We start from the raw sequence: 21,091 nt of genomic DNA, 5'->3' as shown, positions 1-21,091 counted from the left end.
TGGTTCTCAAATGCGTATTCCTGAAAGTGAGTACTTACCTAATACTTATACCTATGTATGTATTACATTTTCTGCTCTTCTTTTTTTCTAAAAATAAAGAGAAATGAAGATTTTTCAATTAATGTAAAATAAATTTAGATCATTCTTTAAAGCAAAAGTGAATTCTCTTTATGAGTTAGAACTCAAAGCTGTTAGGAGGGTACAGTCGTTAAAGTATCAAGCTGGTATTCTTTCAGATTGCGAGCCAATTTATTTGTGGGGATTAATTAGACACGGCACCAGGTACCCAAAAATGGACACGCTCAAGTCAACAGATAAATTATATGCTTTAAGAGATGAAATAATATTAAATCATAAGAACAAAAGTAAGTTCGACTTATGTACCTATGTAAAATACTTAATTCAAAAAAATTGTCTCCTTTTTTGTAAATTTACATTAGGTACTTATTTCAAAATGATTTATATTATGTAGAAATATAACCAAATATAATGTATTTAAACAGGAGGAAACTTATGCGAAAAAGATTTAATGAATTTAAAAAACTGGAGAACGAATTTACCCGCTGATATTTCGAAGGAATATAATCTCGTCCCTCAGGGTGTCAAAGATCAAATCTTTCTGGCACAGAGAATAAAAGAAGCTTTTCCAGAACTGTTCAAATCACCTACGAAAGATAATACAATGGTGTTGAATCTTTGATTTTAAATAATTTTCCTATAATTATTTAATTTTTATTTTATTCAAATTGCATAAGTACTATACTCGATCATATATCCACATTTTTACACCCACTGACTCATACCTACCTATGTTTTATAATATTTTAGTTTCAAAGCTCTGGACAAAGCCGTACCAGAGATAGCGCTATTATATTTTCAAATGAACTAATCGGAAGTAATTTCACCACTACAGAAGGAAATAACATTACAGAAGATGCAGAATTTCTTCAAGTAGGTGCCAAATCTATCTTGTATAGAATTAAATAGGTGCATGTTTTAAGGATATATATTTTACTTAATCTACTGTATTTTAGAAGAACTCTCTAATAATCCTGCAGCTATAGGTACCATTTCAAAACTTACGACTTCACTTAAGGCGTATTTTTCCCTTTTATATTTTATTTTTTTGTTTTTGAGCAATTTTTGTGGATCCCAAAAATTTCACAAAATAAACAACATTGAGAATTCCTTGGTGGAAAGGCTGCTTCAAATTTTTTGGCGGAATTCTTCTCGCTTACATTGATACAATCTGTATATAGGTACCTTACAGTGGCGTAGCCAAGGGGGGGCGAAGGGGGCCATGCCCCCCCCCTTGAGAGCGAAAATTTGAAAGAAAACATGCAAAAATGGACGTTTTTTCGTTGTTTGGACCCATTTTTTCCAAAAATTTTCGCTCTCGCTTCGCTCGAGCAGTAATTTTACCTTCATTTTCATGAAATCACCACACATTACAATAGAATTCCAGAGAATTACCCCTCATTTCGATTTTTCATGCCTAAAAATCTGGTTTTGCCCCCTCCTTGAGAAAATCCTGGCTACGCCACTGGTACCTTAAATTGCTCTTGCTGTAAGTAGTTCACTCGTATGAGGACAGAAATGAAGTACCTATCGCTTTATTTTTATTAAACCTACTTTTTTTTGTAATTTCTCGCCTAATTCAGCCAACCAGCTCGAGTTATAATTTTCTGGAATTATAAGTCACTTTTATTCCATTTTATAAAATTTTGAAATTTCCAATGCATATCTATTCAAGTACCTAGCTAGTACCTACATTAATCATCTGCACGAAACTGGTTGTTGTTTTTTTTCGGCAGAAGCTGCAGTGCAGAGAGTTCTTTTGAATAGGTACTTTTAAACTGATTGATTAAATTAGGGACTTATTTGACCTATTCTAAGTTAATAGGTAGGTATCTCGGTAGGTAGTTCTACTTCACATATTTTTCTGCTCAGTGAGCATTGCCCAAGAAATTCTAAAGAAGTTGAAAATAATCCTTCAACGTACATCGAAGGTAATTTATTCAAAAAAGGCGCTTACTTTCAAAAAATCATCGCTGAAATAAGCATTCGTCTTGGATATTTACAACCGTTGCCACTCGGTAGGTAGTCAGTTTTAAGCCAATACCAATACTTTAGATTGCAGCGGATGTGATTTTTCTAAAATTGACCATTTTGGCACATGAATGGACGGAATTTGCAGAAATTTTTTTGTTTGGTTTGTATGTACCTACCTTATTATTTCTGGCAGATTCGATTATATTGATGAGTGATATTTGTGCCTATGAAAATGCTTGGGACATTGGATCAAAACCGCCATTTTGCGCAGTTTTCTCATCGGATGAGTTGGAAGCAATCAATTACATGACTGATGTGAACATGTATTATAGACAAGGACATGGTAGTCATTTTGTAAACCACTTGGGCTGTCCAATTGTGCGAGATATGGTGATGTCGTTGCAGTAAGTGAACTATTTTCCATTGAAAAATTTTGCATGAGTAAAAATACTCGAAAGTAAATTGAAATCGGATAGACCTACTAAAGAGGCTTTAAATTGGAAAATTGTTGATAGGAGCGCTAATCAAGATGTTTCAAAAAGTCAAAAAGGAAAATTTTTATTCTCTCATTCGGAAACTATACTTCCGGTAACAGCCGCGTTGGGCTTGAGAAGAGATGAAGAGCCATTGAGACATGATAATTACCAAAAAATGATCAAACAACGAAAATGGAGATTAGCCTTATTCGATACATTTGCTGCGAATATAATCACAGTATTATACAAGTGAGTAAATTATACTCGTATGTACATATTTCACGTGGATCTGTCAATTTAAAACTTTTGAAAAGAATAATACCTACTCATCTAATTTCAGATGTTCTAGTGAAAATGTCACTCAAACCAAAGCAGTGATCTACCAAAACGAACGTCCATCGGTATTTCCACAGTGTAATAATTCGAGTCTTTGCGATTTGGAAAGTTTGCAAAAAATGTATTCTGATGTTTTTAATGAAAATGAATGTAATACCAAAATCTGCCAACTAACCCCACAAAGAGCATCTTCAGCACGTTCTATTTCAACGAATCCAATTATATTTTTCGCGATAATTTTTTCCACATTTCAACGTTATTTAGCTTGACGTTATGAAAAAATAATTTTAACCTGGATGCACAAAAATAAATTAATTTTAATCCAAAAATTTCATTCTTTATAATGTACTTTTAATTGCTCTCTTGAAAAAAAAAAAGATATCAAATTTTGAATCAAAAAAAAGAAACACACATAAGTTTCGTCACCAGTAAATGGTGTAGCCCATAAAATCATTTTATGACTCCCACTTTAGAAGAGAAGTACCTAGGTAAAAAAATAAACTGACCAATTAATTAATCCCGTAAATACTCTATAATGTTTTCTAATTGTTCATAAAGTTGTAGTGCTTTCGTTGAAACAGAGATGAGAAGCTTCAAGCAAAGCTATAGAAATATGGCTATGAAGATGGCATTAGTTTTGCCATTTGTTATTTTTATATGTTCACTTCTACAAATTAGAGCGGAAACAGATTATTGTTATGCAGACAATCCAACACCTTATCGGTACTTTTCTCGGAAAACTCCTTACTTGATTAGTCGGGGTCCTCAAATTCTTGATCTTGAAAGTGAGTAAATTACACTTACCTACCTACTACGTAAACCTACTCACCAGCTGAATTCATCCCTTATAGGTATTGTGATTCTAAATTCGTTAGTTAAAAAATCGTTACCTAGGTACTTAATTTGTTTTTATGATCTCGAATAATTGTAGATTGCGAGCCAGTATATTTGTGGGCATTAATTAGACATGGCACAACATACCCAGATATATATCTCACCAATTCTATGAAACAATTATCTCTTTTGAGAGATAAAATTATTTTGAATAATAAAAATAAAAGTAAGTGGATTTTATGTAGAATACCTACACATAATTTAATAGTACAATGGGTATTGGGTACATATTATTTACTCCTGTTCGACATTTATTTAATTTGTTAGGAGGGTACTTATGCGAAAAAGATTTTAAGAATTTAGAAAACTGGAGTTTCAATTTTACGTGGGGTGAAGATCACAAGTTGACTGCTCAGGGAGTCAATGATCAGGTCTTCTTAGCTGAACTAATAATCAACGCTTTTCCAAAATTATTTGAATCACCGAAGAGGGAATCTTTCAAAGTAAGTGCACTTATTCAATATCAATAGATAGGTATTAAGGTAAAATGATGTTTTCGAGAGTCGTTATTCACAAATTCCGATTTAGAGGCAGCGAAGCACCCCCTCCCCCAAATTTGGGCGAAACTTTCAAAAAGAAACTTGGGGCATGTGACATATCAAATTATATGTTTTCGGTAACGCTGAACACGAATATGCCGTCAGATTTCAGATTGGACCCCACCCATGGCCCCCAACACCTCCCCAAATGAGGTAAACATTCAAAAAAGGGGGTTGTTCGTGCGACACATGAAATAGTATGTTTTTGGTGACACTGAAACCGAATATGACGTCAGATTTTTAATTGGACCCCATCCATGGCCTCCATCAATTTTTTTGGACAATTACCCATGGGGAGGAGGTTCTGGGAGCAACGGGTGACGTCAATTTGAAAAACGAAGGCTATATTCGTGTTCAGCGATATCGAAAACATACTAGGGGAGATTGTTGTACCCCGGACCTGTTGTACCAGGGACCTTTCCCTCACTAACGCCACTTGCGGAATTCGGACCCCACTACGTTTTAAAGCATCACTAGGGTATGCCACAAAATGAACTATAGGCGATAAGGTTTTCATTTGAAAATTTTGCACACGATTATCACGTTTTAAAACGAAAAATTACATTTTGCCATGTTTTGTGAACTCATTTTGACCTGTTGTTTATTTGAAATTTGTCAAAGCAATTAGTGCAACGTGTAGCTACACCATCCAAGTGTAAGTACACATATTCACTTTTTGGAAAAATATTGTGTGAAATTTTGTAGAAATTTTTTTCTAAATTTTGGGAGGTCTTGTACCTGGGACCAAATTTCATCGTGTACCATGGACCGCAATTTTTTCATCTAATTTTCACGAATTTTGATACTTTTTCAGATGCCAGGATGCCCTTTACACAGTTTTTACATTGTAGCATCTGAAAACGTTTCAAAATTTATTTGAAATTGGTGGAAATTTGAGGAAAAATCTATGGTCCGTGGTACAACATGACAAACTTATGAATTTTTTTTTTTTAAATTCTGCAAAATTTTATATGACTTGATCTTATTGTAAAAAGTAAATATGTATAATGAATGTCTATGATCCATAGGTGAACTTTATGCCTTCACGGCCAACTTTTAGGCATTTTCCAGGGTAAATTTCGTTTTGGTCCTTGGTACACGACCCATTGTACCATGGACCAAAAAAAAGTGACTTTTTCAAAAAATTCTGGAGGGGAGGGGAATGAGTTTTGAACAAATGTGAATATCTCGTTTTTTTTGTAAAAGACCATTCTTTGATGCACCCTATTCACATTTTCAAAAATAATTAATGGGTGGAGTCCATTCCCAAAAAACGAAAAATCGGTCCCTGGTACAACAATCTCCCCTACCTATTTCATGTGTCACCCGAATGAAACCATTTTTTTTAGGTTGCTACCTTTGGGATGGTGCTGGAAGACGTGGATGGGATCCAATCAAAAATCTGATATCATATTCGGTTTCACCGTCGCCAAAAACATACTATTTCATGTGTCGCACGAACAAACCCCTCTTTTAAATTTTTACTTCATTTGGGGAAGTGTTAAGGCCGTGGGTGGGGTCCAATCAGAAATCTGACGGAATATTCGTGTTCAGCGTTACCAAAAACATATAATTCGATATGTCACATGCCCCAGATTTCTTTTTGAAAGTTTCGCCCAAAGGAGGAGTCCCGATAAGGCCACTTTTTGGCCCCGGCCAGTTATCGACTTAACCATTCTTAAAATGTTGTAATAAATGTCCCAAATACGAATCCGTGGTCAGTTAACCCAAAATGACCATTTTTTGGGCTTCAGGGGCTCCCAAAGTTGTGAATAAGAAAAGAACTTTGGGAACCACTGACAATCATTTTCAAAAACTTTTTTAGCGTAAAACATCTGTTTGAACCCAATAAACGTTATGCGAGGTGATTTTTTTTATTTTCGACCCTCGGGAGCAGAAATTGGGGGGTTTTGATTTTTGGAAAATTTTGGAACCCCCATTTTGAACCCACCCCTTTGAACCCCGCTAAAAATCTTTTTACAGTTTATTAGTATCTGAAAGACCTCCATCCTACCAAATTTCGAGCTGAATAAAATTTTCCGCTGGTACTCAAAAATCCAATTTTCCAATTTTTCGTAATTTCGATATTTTGGGAACCCCTGGAAAGCTAGAAACCTGCGATTTGCGCCAAACGTTACGTTTTGAGGTATATTATCAATTATCTAGATGAAAAAGTTTAATTAGGCTCCCTGCATATTCGTAATTTTGAACCCTTTTTTTGGGGCCCCCCACTTTAGACACCCCTAAAAAAGGCGTTTATGCATATTTTTTCAAATAAATTGAAGCATTCAAGTTTGAAACACACTAGGAAGAGATCGATAATTTTTCACTCGATTTTGCCAGTAACTTTCAAAATTGATCTTTTTAGTTTTTTTGGGCCAAATTCTGAGATTTTACTCTTCGAAAAAACGTTAAAATTACGTTTTCATGATTTCAAGGAAGTAAAATCTCAGAATATGGCCCAAAAAAGCTCAATTTTGAAAGTTACTGGTAAAATCGAGTGAAAAATTATCGAGCTCTTGCTAGTGTGTTCCAAATGTAAATTCTTCAATTTATTTGAAAAAATATGCATAATCGCCTTTTTCAGGGGTGCCCAAAGTGGGAGGCTCTAAAAAAAGGGTTCAAAATTACGAGTATACAGGGAGTTTAATTAAACTTTTCCACCTAGGTAATTGAATATATGCCTCAAAACGTTACGTTTGGCGCAAATCGCAGGTTTCCACCTATGCAGGGGTTCCCAAAAAATCCAAATTACAAAAAATTGGAAATTTGGATTTTTGAGTACCAGCGGAAAATTTTATTCAGCTCGAAATTTGGTAGGATGGAGGTCTTTCAGATACTAATAAACTGTAAAAAGATTTTTAGCGGGGTTCAAAGGGGTGGGTTCAAAATGGGGGTTCCAAAATTTTCCAAAAATCAAAACCCCCCCAATTTCTGCTCCCGAGGGTCGAAAATAAAAAAAATCACCTCGCATAACGTTTATTGGGTTCAAACAGATGTTTTACGCTAAAAAAGTTTTTGAAAATGATTGTCAGTGGTTCCCAAAGTTCTTTTCTTATTCACAACTTTGGGAGCCCCTGGAGCCCAAAAAATGGTCATTTTGGGTTAACTGACCACGGATTCGTATTTGGGACATTTATTACAACATTTTAAGATTGGTTGAGTCGATAACTGGCCGGGGCCAAAAAGTGGCCTCATCGGGACTCCTCCTTTGGGGGAGGGAGTGCTTCGCTGCCTCTAAATCGGAATTTGCGAATAACGACTCTCAAAAACATGATTTTCATTCAAAAATTACAACATTATAAACAATACTCCAGAAATTACTTCAAAAGCAGTGGCGTCTGGTATACCATTTATTAACCTTATCACAGGTGAGGGGGTGTTGGTTTTGGTCGAATTTGACTATGGCGCACCCAAGGTACAATTTTGGGTAAGTTATATGATGTTCTAGGATCAATACTGTATCTAAAAACCATTTTTCAAAAAGTGTGCCGAAAGGCCTTGTAGGGTTAAGGAGGACCTCAAAAAATTGAATTAAAATTTTGGAAGGGGAAGAGTGGGGGGGAGGGGGCAGTTGATTTTATTGGGCAAAGCCTTTATGCATACGTACACTTTGGTTCGAGTTTGAAAAAAAATGGCTGAGTTAATCCTGAAAAAAAAAATTAAAAACGATTTTCGATTTTTAAGGAATTACTCAAGAACCACTCCGAGTTGAGGTCCAAAACTTGGGGAAAATACTTATCTTGGGGTACCTATACATCACATAAGTTTCACCTCCGAAGGTTTCGGGGACCGCTCGACCATACTTATCTGCCTAGGGCCTTTAAAAATGATTCATTGTGACATCTCAACATCCTACCAAGTCTCTTTTAGCATAGAAACATCATAAAAAAAACTTTAAACACTGCTAGATTTCTACACACATGAAAATATTATGAAAAGATACTGTTAAGGAAGCTGCCAGTTGAATTAAGTTTCCGAACAATTGAAAAATTGCCTAACTACCTACGTATGTACTAAAAAAGATTTGCGATTCAAACTTTTTATATGTTCACTTTCTATTAAATCGAATGACTTTTTCCGTTTTTTTTTTTTTTTTTGAAGATTAGACCATTTAAGATTTTTTTGTATCGTAAATACATAGGTACGTATAATTATAACTTGAACAAGTTTAGAAAATGAGAAGAAAAAAAATAAAAAATAATTTACTGGCACAAATTAATGTTCTTGGTGTTAATTGAATAACATTTTTAATATTTATTTTCAGTTCCAAAGCTCAGCTTACAATAGTACCAAAGAAAGCGCTATAGTATTTAGTAACGAATTGTTTGAAACTAATTACAATACCACTGCTGAAAGCAACATCGAAGAAAATGACGAATTATTACGCGTGAGTTTCGCAAAATTATTATTTAGGTAAATAGGCACCTCTACCTACTAAGTTTTCATCGAAAACTAAAAGTGCGAAAAAATCATTTTCGATTATTGCATAATTTGTTTTCTCTTTACCTATAACGTTATGGATAATTTGAGCCGAACGTTTACGCAGTCATAAAAATAACATGTTGATTTGTACCTACTTTTTATTCTGGTACTAAATTTTGGTTTTCAGCTCAATAAACATTGTCCAAAGTACTTGACAGATGTCGAAGGAAACCTATCGTTACATAAAGAAACAGAATTATTTCAAAAATCGGATTTCATGAAAAGCATCATCGCTAATGTCAGTCTTCGTTTAGGTTTTTCGGATCAGTTGTCATTTGGTAGGCTTACGAAGCAATGAAGCCTTTTTAACTTCATTCGGGAATTTTAATAAAATGGAAAAACTGCTGATTATTTTACAGATGAAATTTACTTGATGTATGAAACCTGTGCTTATGAAAACGCTGCTAATACCAATTCGAATCCACCTTTCTGTGCTGTTTTTTCGACAAAAGAATTAAAAGTAGGTATAACCACCACGAGCGGTTATACGACTCGATGATGATGATACCTAACTATACAGGGTGCCCAGAAATATCGTGACCCCTAACAAAGTTATCTTCCAAATATTTCGGTTGGTCACAGTGAATGATAATAATGATAGCCCATGATTGGTTGTTGAACTGAGATAATAACATTCCAACAATCATTATCTATCTATTTCACGTTGCCAACCCATATTTTTAATGAAAAACTTTTTTTGGGGTGTCACGATATTATTGGGCACCCTGTATAATTACCTACCTATCAAAGTTACACAAATGATCACAGTTCGCCTCAATCTCGAGAACCTTTTCCCTTCAACTCAATTGAAAATTTGATTTTTTCTGAATAGGTACTGGAATACATCAATGATATGAATGAGTACTACTCCAGAGGTTATGGGAATCAGTTGGCTAGTCATTTGGGGTGCATAGTGATTCGAGATATGTTGACTTCATTGATGTAAGTACTTCAAGCTATCAGTTAGGTACCTACTGAAAAAACACAATTTCACTGTGAACGTATTCTTTTTTTTTTTTTTTTTTGTAATTATTGCAGAAACGCTTCCCAAGACGTCGAGGGTATAAACAAAGGGAAATTTTTATTCACTCAATCAGATGTGCTTCTTCCTGCCACAGTAAAATTAGGTTTACATAAGGAAAAGGAACGATTAGGACACAATAATTATAAAAAATTGATTAAACGACGAAAATGGAGACTTTCAATTTTTGACAGCTTTGCGGCCAATATTATTGCAGCTTTGTACAAGTAGGTAGCTAGGTACCATTGACTCGATTATTTTTACTTATAATTACATGACTTTGACTAACCTGGTACAATCAATAGAACTCTCCAACTATTTAATTTTTTTTTAAATAGTGTGAATTTAATTTTTTATATATAGATGCCCTGGCCAAAATGGAACTCATCAGAACAGCGTCGTAATTCATCAAAATGAACGACCAGTAGTATATCCAATGCAATGCACCGGTCATCATTGTACACTAGAAGGATTGAAAACAATTTTTCGAGACGTTCTAGATGAAAATCTATGTAGTATGGAATTTTGCTACAATTTCGAAACTCAGAATGCCGGCGTAGGAGCAATCTTTTTACATTTTTCTGCTTTTAGTGTTCTCACATTTGTTTGTATTATTGTGAATTTGTTTTACTAATCGTAAGAACTTTCATCTCATTGTCAGAGCAAATTTCACCTGGTTTTTTAGGTATCAGTTTTTCAAGTATATCTATTCGTTGCATAGAAGTTTAATATTTAATTATGTACTAGAAATATGCAATTTCAAGAATTCGTGCCTAAAATCGATTTAAAAAAAAAATTGGTCCTTTTCTTTAAACTGAAAAATCCAAAAATTCGTTGGAGGCTCCGGGGCAGCTCGAAACCACCACCAACCAATTTGAAATGTCAAAGGCAACTAAGGCAAGGTATAAACAAAATTTTGGCTTTCTATCTCAGTTTGATCAAATTCTGATTTCAATTCGTAAGTAATAAATGAGATAACTTTGAATTTTTAAAATTTTTCAAAAATCAAGAACTGAAATTTAGCTCTTAAAAAACGAATTCTCATTTTAAAAAAAAAACAAAAAAAAACAATAAATTCATCCACTTACCTACATTTTTAAATTCACGAAAACTCCATATCTAAATTCTTCTCTCGTCGACAATACTTATATGAATGATTTACGTACAGCAATACTTCATCATTTATCAAACACTTGAGTCAAATTTTGAATAAAGAGCAAGTAATTTCACAATTTTCTTTTTCTCTTGCTCAAAATTCATTCCACACGATTAATATTGGAGAAGCATTGACTTCCTTAGCGTGGAAAGGCTATAACATTTTCAAGTACATTCATAAAAACCAACTAAAAATTAAAATTTAACGATCTGCAATCAGAGTTTCTCTCATATTTAAAGAATCAGAAAATGAAGGAAAAAATTAGTTGCCAAAATCTGTGCAAACTTTTACAATACCTAATTTTAAATATTCGATAGGTAACTTATTTAAATTTTGTAAAAATTAAGAAAATTGTATAAAAAATAAATTTAAAATGATTTTGAAAAAAAAAAATTAAATTCTGATCGAATCTCAAAATTATACACTTTTTTTTTTGAAGATCATGCATTATTAATACAATACCACAGGAAGGATTAACTTTTCAGATGAATCTACATTAACTGAAAGCAAAATCAAACTCAAAAAGATCGGTTCAAAATTCAAAGAAACAAACTGACAGTCACGAAATCGGAAATTTTTCATCATCGAAGAATTCGAATTAACCGAAACACACTTTTATGGTTAAAAATGCCTTTAACGATTTTATAAAATAGGCAATATCAACTATGCAAAATTTTTCATTCTTTTAAAAAAATCATGTCCCCCCCACTCCAAAAAAATCAACACGACAAGAAACTAACAATCACACTTCAATTATCCAAAAACAGATCGAGAAAAATTGTCATCGTATATTTTCATTTGCACGTACGTAAACTTTACAAATCCAACATAACATATCAAAAAAATAATACGTTAATAAATAGGTAAATTTAAAAAAAAAAAAAAAAAAAAAAAAGATATTGGGACAATATAAGTAATAACAATAACACAATCAGCGAATCAAATCATCACGTGATATCAACATATGTAATAAGAACAAATAAAGAAAGAAGATGCAAAATGATTGCTAAAAAAATTTAAACATTCGTTAAACATAAAAAACATCGATGGTAGGTATTTTCGAAAATATGTACAAACTACAAAGTAATCGTAATTTTTTCAATCATACAGAACAATTTTCTCTTGCTCGAGTTTATTACGTATATTTACGTGTCCTATGACACTGGAAATTTTCTCGGGCCAAGAAATACAACCTCAAAAGTAACTACATACTCGAAAGTGCAACTTTTCGAATTTTTTCCATTCTCAAACACAATTTGAGCACGTTATGACACCATAAAAAAATATATTCGAAAACGTATTCGATAACTTAACACAAAGTCTATAATAATTAGTAAATTATTGGTAGAATAAATACTATCCTAAACGCACAATGGGGGGAAAAAATCAAAATATGTAGGTAAAACAAAGACATCAAAAAATAGGAAAATACAGAAGTAAAAAAAAAAAAAAAAAAAAAAACTACAAATACTTCAATAATAATGAACAAATTATTACGCGAATAATTAAACTACAAGTAAACGGTTTACATTCCTATTCTCTATTTTGAAAAAAAATCATCACAATACGACGACGCTTTTGATCACACGATAACTCCAACCAAGCGCGATTCGAAACCCCCTACCACAAAGACCTCTCAACTTTCAAGACTTTTTCGCGATCCTGAGCTATCGCGAGAAAAAATAATACGACCCAAAACTAAACACACCTCTACTCACACAGACAGTATTGCCAATAGAACTCGATCGTTTATCTATTATCGACCTCTTCGTATCTAGACCTCATCATCTTCTTGACACAATCTTTATAGGTTTCTCCGGGCGCCGGAGTCACACCTTGGGTTCGGATACCGAGTCCAGCAGACATAGGTCTGGCTTCGGCTTGAATGATTTCAGTCCTACCTTGATTCGATTTACCTAAACCCATACCTTCTTGCCAACCCATCTTCTGGAGTAACTTATTGCCCACGTTATCGCCACCGATACGATACTTATTAGGTTGCTCGTAATTGACTGTCGCCTCTCTGGCTTTCATGTAGTTTTCTTTGAGTTTATTGGACGGAGGCACGTCTGGCTCGTTGTATTTGACTCTACGTTCCTTGGCACGATCTCTGTACTGTATGCTTTTACGACTAGCGTCCTCTCGACTAATCCCGATAGACCTATACCACTCTTCTAAGTTCTGTTTATGCAGATCTGAGAGCTGCTGGTGTTTCAGCAGAGTCTGTTTATTGGGGAATTGGCGTTTGCACAGAAGGCAGGCCATTTTATTCCAGTCAACGTGTTTGTCGTCTTGTTGCAATTCTTCGTTATCTTCTTCGCTATCGCTGCCTTGGCCGTATTCGGCGACCAGGCTGCTATCGCTGGGTTGCTGGGCGGCGGCGGCAGTTGCCGCAGCCATAGATGTCATGTAATTCAACATAGACGTCGGACTGGTATCTTTGTTTTTACCGAGGACGCCGACAGTGTAGCCGATATCGGCAGCTCCTTGGGCTTTTAGTACCGGTACGGTTTGAGTCGCTGTTAGATTCTGTTTGGCTATTTCTTTCTTTTGATTTAGGGTTTTGGCCCATTTTTCCATATCTTTCGCTATACGTTTGGCTACTTTGACTTTATCTTTATCGTCTAGCTTTTCTTTTTTCTTATCGTCGTCGGTGGCTGCGGATTTCGAGCCATCCGATGCCGCGTTGGGACCGCCGTGTTGCGGATGAGCCGAATCGGGCGCTAGCAAATACGTGCTTCGGGCTCCGTCCCAGTACAGGAATTTGTTTATTTTCCCGTTAAAGTAGTATTGCGAGTTAGCGTCGTAGTACAGAGTCGTGTACGGATCGTAGTAATAGCCGGAGGATTTTTCGTACTGATACGTGCTGACATCCGGTACAGGATAGCATCTGTCGCCGTTACCGGAGGGTGGTTCGTTGCATACGTTTCTCGGCGGAGCGCTTACCTCGATCGGTGACGTGATGGCGGCCGAAGAAGCCGGTACAGCCGGAGCGGATACGGTGACTGCTGAGTCATGGTATCCGGTGCTGCTGGGATTGGCTCCGATGCCATCTAGAGTGGGCATGGGACCGCCACTGTTGATCACCTTCGTGTAGTAATCGGTGTAGTGTTTAACGTAGGCGTCTTTTTCGTTGGAGTTCTTGGCGTAGACCGAGGCGCTGTATTCGGCTAGACGAGGCACGTCTTGAAGTGTGTATTGAGAGGTGGAGCTGGAAAAGCCACCTGCAGCCGCGCCATCGTTGTTTTTCTGATGGCTCCACTGAGCTGCGGCGATCGCGGCGTTACCGGCGTTCGAAGCCGAGTTGTTCGAGACGGCAATCAGGACGGGGATATTTTTACAATACGATACGTACGCCGGTCTGCCGTCTATTCGCAGCTTCTGCGTGTACAGCGTGTTGTGCAGGTACATGGCGTCCGAGATGTTGTTCATCTCCAGGTAGCATATACCTCGCGAGATGTTCGTATGCTTGTCGCGACCGATGCGAACGCTTCGGATGGGTAAAGTGGACAGAGTCTGGATGGCTTTCAGCACGTTTTCTTCGGTCACCGTCGAATCGAGTCCTTTCAGCATGACCGTGTGCGTCGGATGCGAGCTACCTTCTTCGGTATCGGTGCATTCGCCCGATCTGCGATCCGATCCGCACCGGTAACAGTATTCTCGACGTTTGAAGTTCAACGCGCAACATTTGCAATACCAGTCGGCGGTGACCTCTTTGTCGAAATCGCGCTGAATGCTGTACTGCATTATGACCCGCTGGTCTTTCAGCTTGAACTCGCCGTCGTATTTCTCCACCAGTCCTTGAGCCTCTTCGGTCGATCCGAATTCCACGAACGCGAATCCTCTCGACGATCCGGTATCTTTCTTACGTATCAAACGAATATCTCGCGGAGCACCTCCGGCTCTGATCACCTCTTCTCTGATCTCCTTCTCGGTGACGTACGGTCCCAGACCACGTATAATCAACGTCTTATTAGGTACCTGTAATTTATACGAGCTGCGATCGTAGTGCTCCATACCGGAATCGCCGTAGTCCATGTTTCCGTATCCATCCGAAGGTCTGCCGCTGTCGCCCCAAACATGCGCCAGCCAATCGTCTTTCACCCTGCTGGCGAACCGGTCACCGCGGTCGCCACCGCTACGATGATAACGATCGGAATCGCGTCTACGTTCGTAACCGCGCGGCGATCTCTCGTCGTCATCGCTATTGTCGGATCTCCATCGCGATTCCCCATACCTGTCGCGATCGCGATCGTCGTAATACCGATCCCGAGACGAAGACGAATACCGATTATCGCTATCGCTGTCCGATCGACGACCACGCGAGTAACTACGTTCGCGAGACGATTCGCGACTATCTCGATGATGGCGTTTTCTCCTGCGCTCGTAGCCGCCTCCACCACCACGTTCTGAAGATCGTCTGTCGCGCGGACTACGATCGCGATAACGACTCGAGCTCCGGTACGAATCGCCGCTATCGCCTCCGCCTCCACCACCTCCGCCACCGCCGCCGCCGCCGTGATCGTCCGAGTACCTTCGAGATCCGCCTCCGGAGTCGTTGCCACCGCTAGAACGCCAGCTTCGCTCGTAATCGCTGATGCTGCTACGTTGGTCTGGCGGCGATGAACGAGCATTACCGCCACGATGGCCCGAATAGTCGTACGAGTTGCCGGATGAAGTTGTTCTGTACATATCGCCTGCGTAGCCACCGCTGCCGGACATTTTCACGTCTCTACCTAAGTACCTTGTAGGGATAAGAATTAAACAAGGAGGGGAAAAACAAATCAAAATAATCGATCAGTAAAATTGCCATATTCGACGTCGTTAACGTATTTCGAAAAAGCCATAAAGAGAACCAAAAACCACCCGCAAACTGGCTTCAAAATACCGACTTATTTTTTCCATTTACAAACCCATCGTGGGCTTTTCAACAATTCTCCATTCATGTTAGGTACTTTTATGTTTACAAATTACTATTCCATATTCTTACCTATACGTTCGATGATGGTATTGAACACACGAACCGTGTATAGGGAGATATTGCTCTGTTTTCCAATGCTGCCGACGGTACAATAGTTAGATAGGTAACCAGAGCTGTAATTTTACAACGTAGCCTCGTTGTGCCCAGCTCCAGTCTTTCTTTTTCTTTTTTTACGTACAAGAAAAATGACCGGGGCCAGCGTGGTAAGAATTTACACACAATGCTGCCAAATCACAATGACAACAACGAACACGATGTGACGGACGACTTTGCTCTTCTCTACTGTATTTATCGATCTGTAATTTTAGAGTCACATAATGTAGAAAGCACAACATTACTAAAAGTGTTGCATGGATTAATGTTCTCGCTGGTCGAATAGAGGCGGTAAACTATAATGTATTCGATTCTGTGTTCGTGTAAGTTAAAATGAAGAAAAAAAAAAGGTGCTCGATACGACGCGAAAACCACATTTTCTAAAATCCTATTTTTAAGAGTTCAAAAACGAACGATTTCTGAGTCTTTTTTTTTGCAAACAAACGCGACATCGCGATCAAATACACCATAGTCCTCGAATTCACGATACGATGAGAGAAAAAAAGCACTCGAAACGATCACACAATTACACAGGCCAAGTCAATATTGATGAGATGAACGACAATATGGAAATGAAAATACGACGAATTCTTCGTGTAGGTAGATAGGTAGGTGCATCTGGAAAATGTAGGTACTCGAATGCAAATCTTCATTGTTCGCTCATTTATATCGTTTTAACCGATGAAAGCTTCGATGCGCGGATCTGCTCTCTGCTTTTATCATCTTGATAGATAATGGTAGGTCAAGCAAGTAGAACGCGATTCTTTTTGATCATTTTGATTTTTTTTTTCTCGAATTAATGAAAATATGACGAGGGTAAAAGACGAATAAAATTTTCAAATGCTACGACAACGAAAGTATTCATTTACCTTCGTAATGGTGCAAAGCACAGTGAAAACTCATGTTGATGGGGAGAGGGGGAGGGATGAAGAATGGTCTAATTTCAATAAGTAATAATAATACGTTCGTAACGATCTAATTTTCACACGTTCTAACAACCAACAGTCAATTTATATGATCATCTTCAGCCAATTATACTGGTCAAAAGGGCGAGAGGGAGAGGGAACGAGAAAATTTTTCGAAGAATTTGAAAACAGGGTGGTTAGAGGGCAGCAGGAGGGACCCAAAATGAAATTGATGCCACAGAAAAAGAAACTCATTAAGTAAGAGTTCATTCGATTAAGTTGGAAAAAAATCCTCCAATTACACCATTCGAATGTGACGATACTGATGTGAGAAGAGAAAGAAGCGAAGTCAGAACCCACGAGCAAAAAGCAGGACTAGCAGGTTCAGCAGAACTGTTGGACACCCTGTTTTCTAGTATTTCTGACAAGGGAACCACTTGAAGTGTCACACTCGGATTTGAACGGGACTGCGATTTTTGGAAAGAGAATAGTCTAAAACCCCCAAAACCAAATTTTCAGCTGCCCAAGTTCATTTTTTGATTTTTGGCGAATTTTTGAAAATTCAAAATTGACTGTTTTTGGCGATTTATGCTTTTTTTTAAAAGGTACGTACTTGATCAATAAAAATGGTCAAAATAAGTCCCGAAACTAATATTAATTACCCAAATCCAAATTTCACTATTTCCAGCCATTCTGGAGCCTCCAGCGCGATTTTTCAATTTCTCCAGAATTTTGAATTTGCTCCAGAAGGCGTGAATATGAAGTTGGGCAGCTAAAAATCGAGTTGTATGTTACACTCGACCTGTTTAACGAGTTCATCCACATCTGAGCAGATTTTGAGAGTGACACCTCAAAAGTGGCTTTTTGATCAGTTTTTTTTCAAAATTAAAAAATCAAAAAAATCCAAACATAACCGTTTGCGAGGAAATTTTAAAAATTTGTGCGAATCGCTGTATTTCTTCAAGAACTAACCCCCGGAGTGCAAATTGTACCATTTCCAGCCATTTTGGAGCGAAAGTGACACCTCAAAAAACCACTCCAGAGGTGTCACTCTCAAAATCGGCTCAAATGTGGATAAACTCGTTAAATAAGTCGGGTTTAATTTACAACTCGATTTTTAACTGCCCAATTTCATATTCACGCCTTCTGGAGCTAATTCAAAATTCTGGAGAAATTGAAAAATCGCGCTGGAGGCTCCAGAATGGCTGGAAATTTCAAAATTTTGATTTGGGGGGTTAATTACGGACAAAACACAGCGACTCGCGCAAATTTCAAAAATTTCCTCACAAACGGTTATCTTTTGATTTTTTTATTTTTAAAAAAGTTGGTCAAAAAGCCATTTTTGAGGTGTCCCTCCCAAAACCGACTCAAATGTGGATAAACTTGTTAAACAGATCGAGTATAACACACAACTCGACTTTTAGCTGTCAAACTTCATATTCACGCCTTTTGGAGCAAATTCAAAATTCTGGAGAAATTGAAAATCGCGCTGGAGGCTCCAGAATGGCTGAAAATTTCAAAATTTTGAATTGGGGGGCTAATTACGGACAAAATACAGCGATTCGCGCAAATTTCAAAAATTTCCTCACAAACGGTTATCTTTTGATTTTTTTGATTTTCTAATTTTTAAAAAAGTTGGTCAAAAAGCCACTTTTGAGGTGTCACTCTCAAAATCGGCTTAAATGTAGATAAACTCGTTAAATAGGTTGAGTATAATACACAACTCGATTTTTAGCTGCCCAACTTCATATTCACGCCTTTAGGAGCAAATTCAAAATTCTGGAGAAATTGAAAAATCGCGCTGGAGGCTCCAGAATGGCTGGAAATTGTGAAATTTGGATTTGAGGGGGTTAGTTTTGGACAAAATACAGCGATTCACGTGAATTCCGAAAATTTCCACACAAACGGGAAACTTTTGATTTTTTAATTTTGAAAAAAGCTGATCAAAAAACCACTTTTGAGGTGTCACTCTCAAAATCGGCTTAAATGTGGATAAACTTATTAAACAGGTCGAGTATAATACACAACTCGATTTTTAGCTGCCCAACCTCATATTCACGCCTTCTGGAGCAAATTGAAAAATCACGCTGGAGGCTCCAGAATGGCTGGAAATGGTGAAATTTGGATTTGAGTAATTAATATTAGTTTCGGGACTTATTTTGACCATTTTTATTGATCAAGTACGTACCTTTTTAAAAAAAAGCATAAATCGCCAAAAACAATCAATTTTGAATTATCAAAAATTCGCCAAAAATCGAAAAATGAACTTGGGCAGCTGAAAATTTGGTTTTGGGGGTTTTAGATCAGGGGATGGAGTGGAAGGTGCCAATCATCGTGAAAGTGAGTAAATCACACGAGATAAAAAAATACCAGAGACACAACTCGACCTTCATCATGATTCAGTTTCAAGAAATAACTCTGCAGATGTTTCACAGAGGACATCCTGTATATCTAACTACACCAGGAAAGCTCAAGAGAATGATAGTATATTTCCATAAACACATTTTTTAAACCTTCATTTTCAAAATATAGCGCCAATTTTTCACTGAACGTAATTTCGTTTTCAAAAAAATTTTTCAGCTGCTTCAGAACTACAAAATTGAACTGAAAATTTCTCAATAAAAAATTTTCACAGTAGAAAAAAAATGCTGTGTAACGCCACAGAATTACTTCAAAAAAGGTTCTAATTCGAACTAATGACGAAATATTCAATGTAAATTACATCAAAGGAACTAAAGCAACAGAATTACTTTTAAAAAGCTTCTAATTCGAACAAATGATGAAATATCCAGCTTGAATTCCATCATAAGAAGGCTGAATTGGAATTAGAATCGAATTCCTGCAATTGAAACACTAACCGAAACGAAGAAAAGGACAGAAGACGACCGAAGACCAATGTTGCATCATGAAAACACAGATTTCGAGCTGCTTCATGATAATGCACGAATGCGAACGTCAATTTGTTGGCTAAAAAGCTACATCGAAACAAATAACTACAAATTACAATAGCAAAGTAAAATGCACACCACAACAATGTCAATACTAATTCGGTCTTGACAAGAGTGACAAAGTAGAATAAACCAGAACCTCGAAGAGTATCAATGATCGATACACTTTCACGATGATGACTCCAACGAAGCGAAATTCCTCATAGTAAAGGGCACAGGAAACGGGCAAATCTTGTATAGGTATATGACGAAAATGTAATAAAAGGTACGAACTAATCGACGAATATGAAGACCGGAGTATATCTGGCTCGATCAATTTGAACTGGGAATAATAGTTTTCGCGCACTGATAATACGGTATTTACATCGTTTAACGTTCATACTTACCAAACTTCTAGCTTTATCGAAGGATTGAGATTTTTCTACAGTGCTGAATCCGTACACGAATGTAAAATTGCTGCAATAATTCAAAGCCTGTAACCAATAAATCTCTTTCTTAATTTCACACAACATTTGGAAGAGTTGTTCAAATAGAAGTTTTGATCTAAGTAGTTTCACGAATCAAGCAACAAATGCACGTTCTTTACGTATTCCATAACGGAAACGACGTTTAGCTGTATAGGTAGATAGTTGTGGCGATACCGGTGGAATCTTCACAGGGTAAAATACCAATAATACCTTCTGGATTGTATGCCGTATATACTTACATATGGCAATACAATTTTAAATACAGTGACAGTCGCAAAGGCGAAAACAGTTTACTGCAGAATGATCACTACAAACGTTCGACAGTAACGTGAATAATTTTAGCACCGTAGAGTATCGTACGTCCAGAATATGGAGAAGTTGCTTCGGGAGTATTCGGATCCGGGATCCAATTTAGCGATTAAAACGTTGTTCAAAGTACACATATTTGTAAACGTCGAAGTAATTTCGAGTTGAAAAATCCTATTTCGAGTTGGGTTGGAGTTTACATACATATTTTACACAGCTTACGAAGTTACGAGTTGCAATCATTTCGTAGTTACGCAGTATAATTTAAACTTACCGGACGATTTGTACACCACGATTAACTATAATGTAACTTTTTCTTTACAATATTTAGTCGAATTAATTGAGAAAATTAATTTAAAAGTCACTGTTTTATACAATCTTCTTCTCAGTTCTCGGACATTTTTTTACACAAGCGGAGTGTGACGATAAAAA

General features: G+C 36.9%; 2 protein-coding genes and 1 long non-coding RNA gene across 4 annotated transcripts; 2 read left to right on the top strand and 1 right to left on the bottom strand.

Moving 5' to 3' along the window:
• Positions 1-1,918: 1,918 nt before the first annotated feature.
• Positions 1,919-3,175, top strand: LOC135834999 (uncharacterized). Its single transcript, XR_010556806.1, has 3 exons — positions 1,919-2,456; positions 2,568-2,777; positions 2,869-3,175. It is a non-coding gene; the product is annotated as an uncharacterized LOC135834999 (long non-coding RNA).
• A 209-nt stretch (positions 3,176-3,384) lies between these two features.
• Positions 3,385-10,526, top strand: LOC135834994 (multiple inositol polyphosphate phosphatase 1-like). Its single transcript, XM_065349029.1, has 9 exons — positions 3,385-3,649; positions 3,796-3,924; positions 4,026-4,201; positions 8,565-8,687; positions 8,910-9,060; positions 9,142-9,242; positions 9,615-9,724; positions 9,821-10,030; positions 10,167-10,526. Exons 1-9 carry the CDS (start codon positions 3,448-3,450, stop codon positions 10,435-10,437), a joined length of 1,473 nt encoding a protein of 490 aa, XP_065205101.1. The 5' UTR covers positions 3,385-3,447; the 3' UTR covers positions 10,438-10,526.
• Positions 10,527-11,727: 1,201 nt separating this feature from the next.
• LOC135834993 (RNA-binding protein 5-like) lies at positions 11,728-21,091 on the bottom strand. 2 transcript variants are annotated; one of them, XM_065349027.1, is made up of 4 exons: positions 20,934-21,091; positions 20,273-20,359; positions 15,950-16,236; positions 11,728-15,703 (listed from the first exon to the last, which is right to left on the bottom strand). In XM_065349027.1, exon 4 carries the CDS (start codon positions 15,679-15,681, stop codon positions 12,709-12,711), a length of 2,973 nt encoding a protein of 990 aa, XP_065205099.1. In that variant the 5' UTR covers positions 15,682-15,703; positions 15,950-16,236; positions 20,273-20,359; positions 20,934-21,091; the 3' UTR covers positions 11,728-12,708. The 2 variants fall into 2 exon arrangements, with proteins under 2 accessions (XP_065205099.1, XP_065205100.1); XM_065349028.1 differs by lacking the exon at positions 20,273-20,359 and having other exon boundaries at positions 20,934-21,089.

This window comes from Planococcus citri, chromosome 2 (assembly GCF_950023065.1).
Source record: "Planococcus citri chromosome 2, ihPlaCitr1.1, whole genome shotgun sequence".
In the NCBI taxonomy this organism is placed as follows: domain Eukaryota; kingdom Metazoa; phylum Arthropoda; class Insecta; order Hemiptera; family Pseudococcidae; genus Planococcus; species Planococcus citri.
The sequence above is the reverse complement of the archived record's forward strand: the minus strand, read 5'-3'. Positions and strand labels throughout refer to the sequence as shown.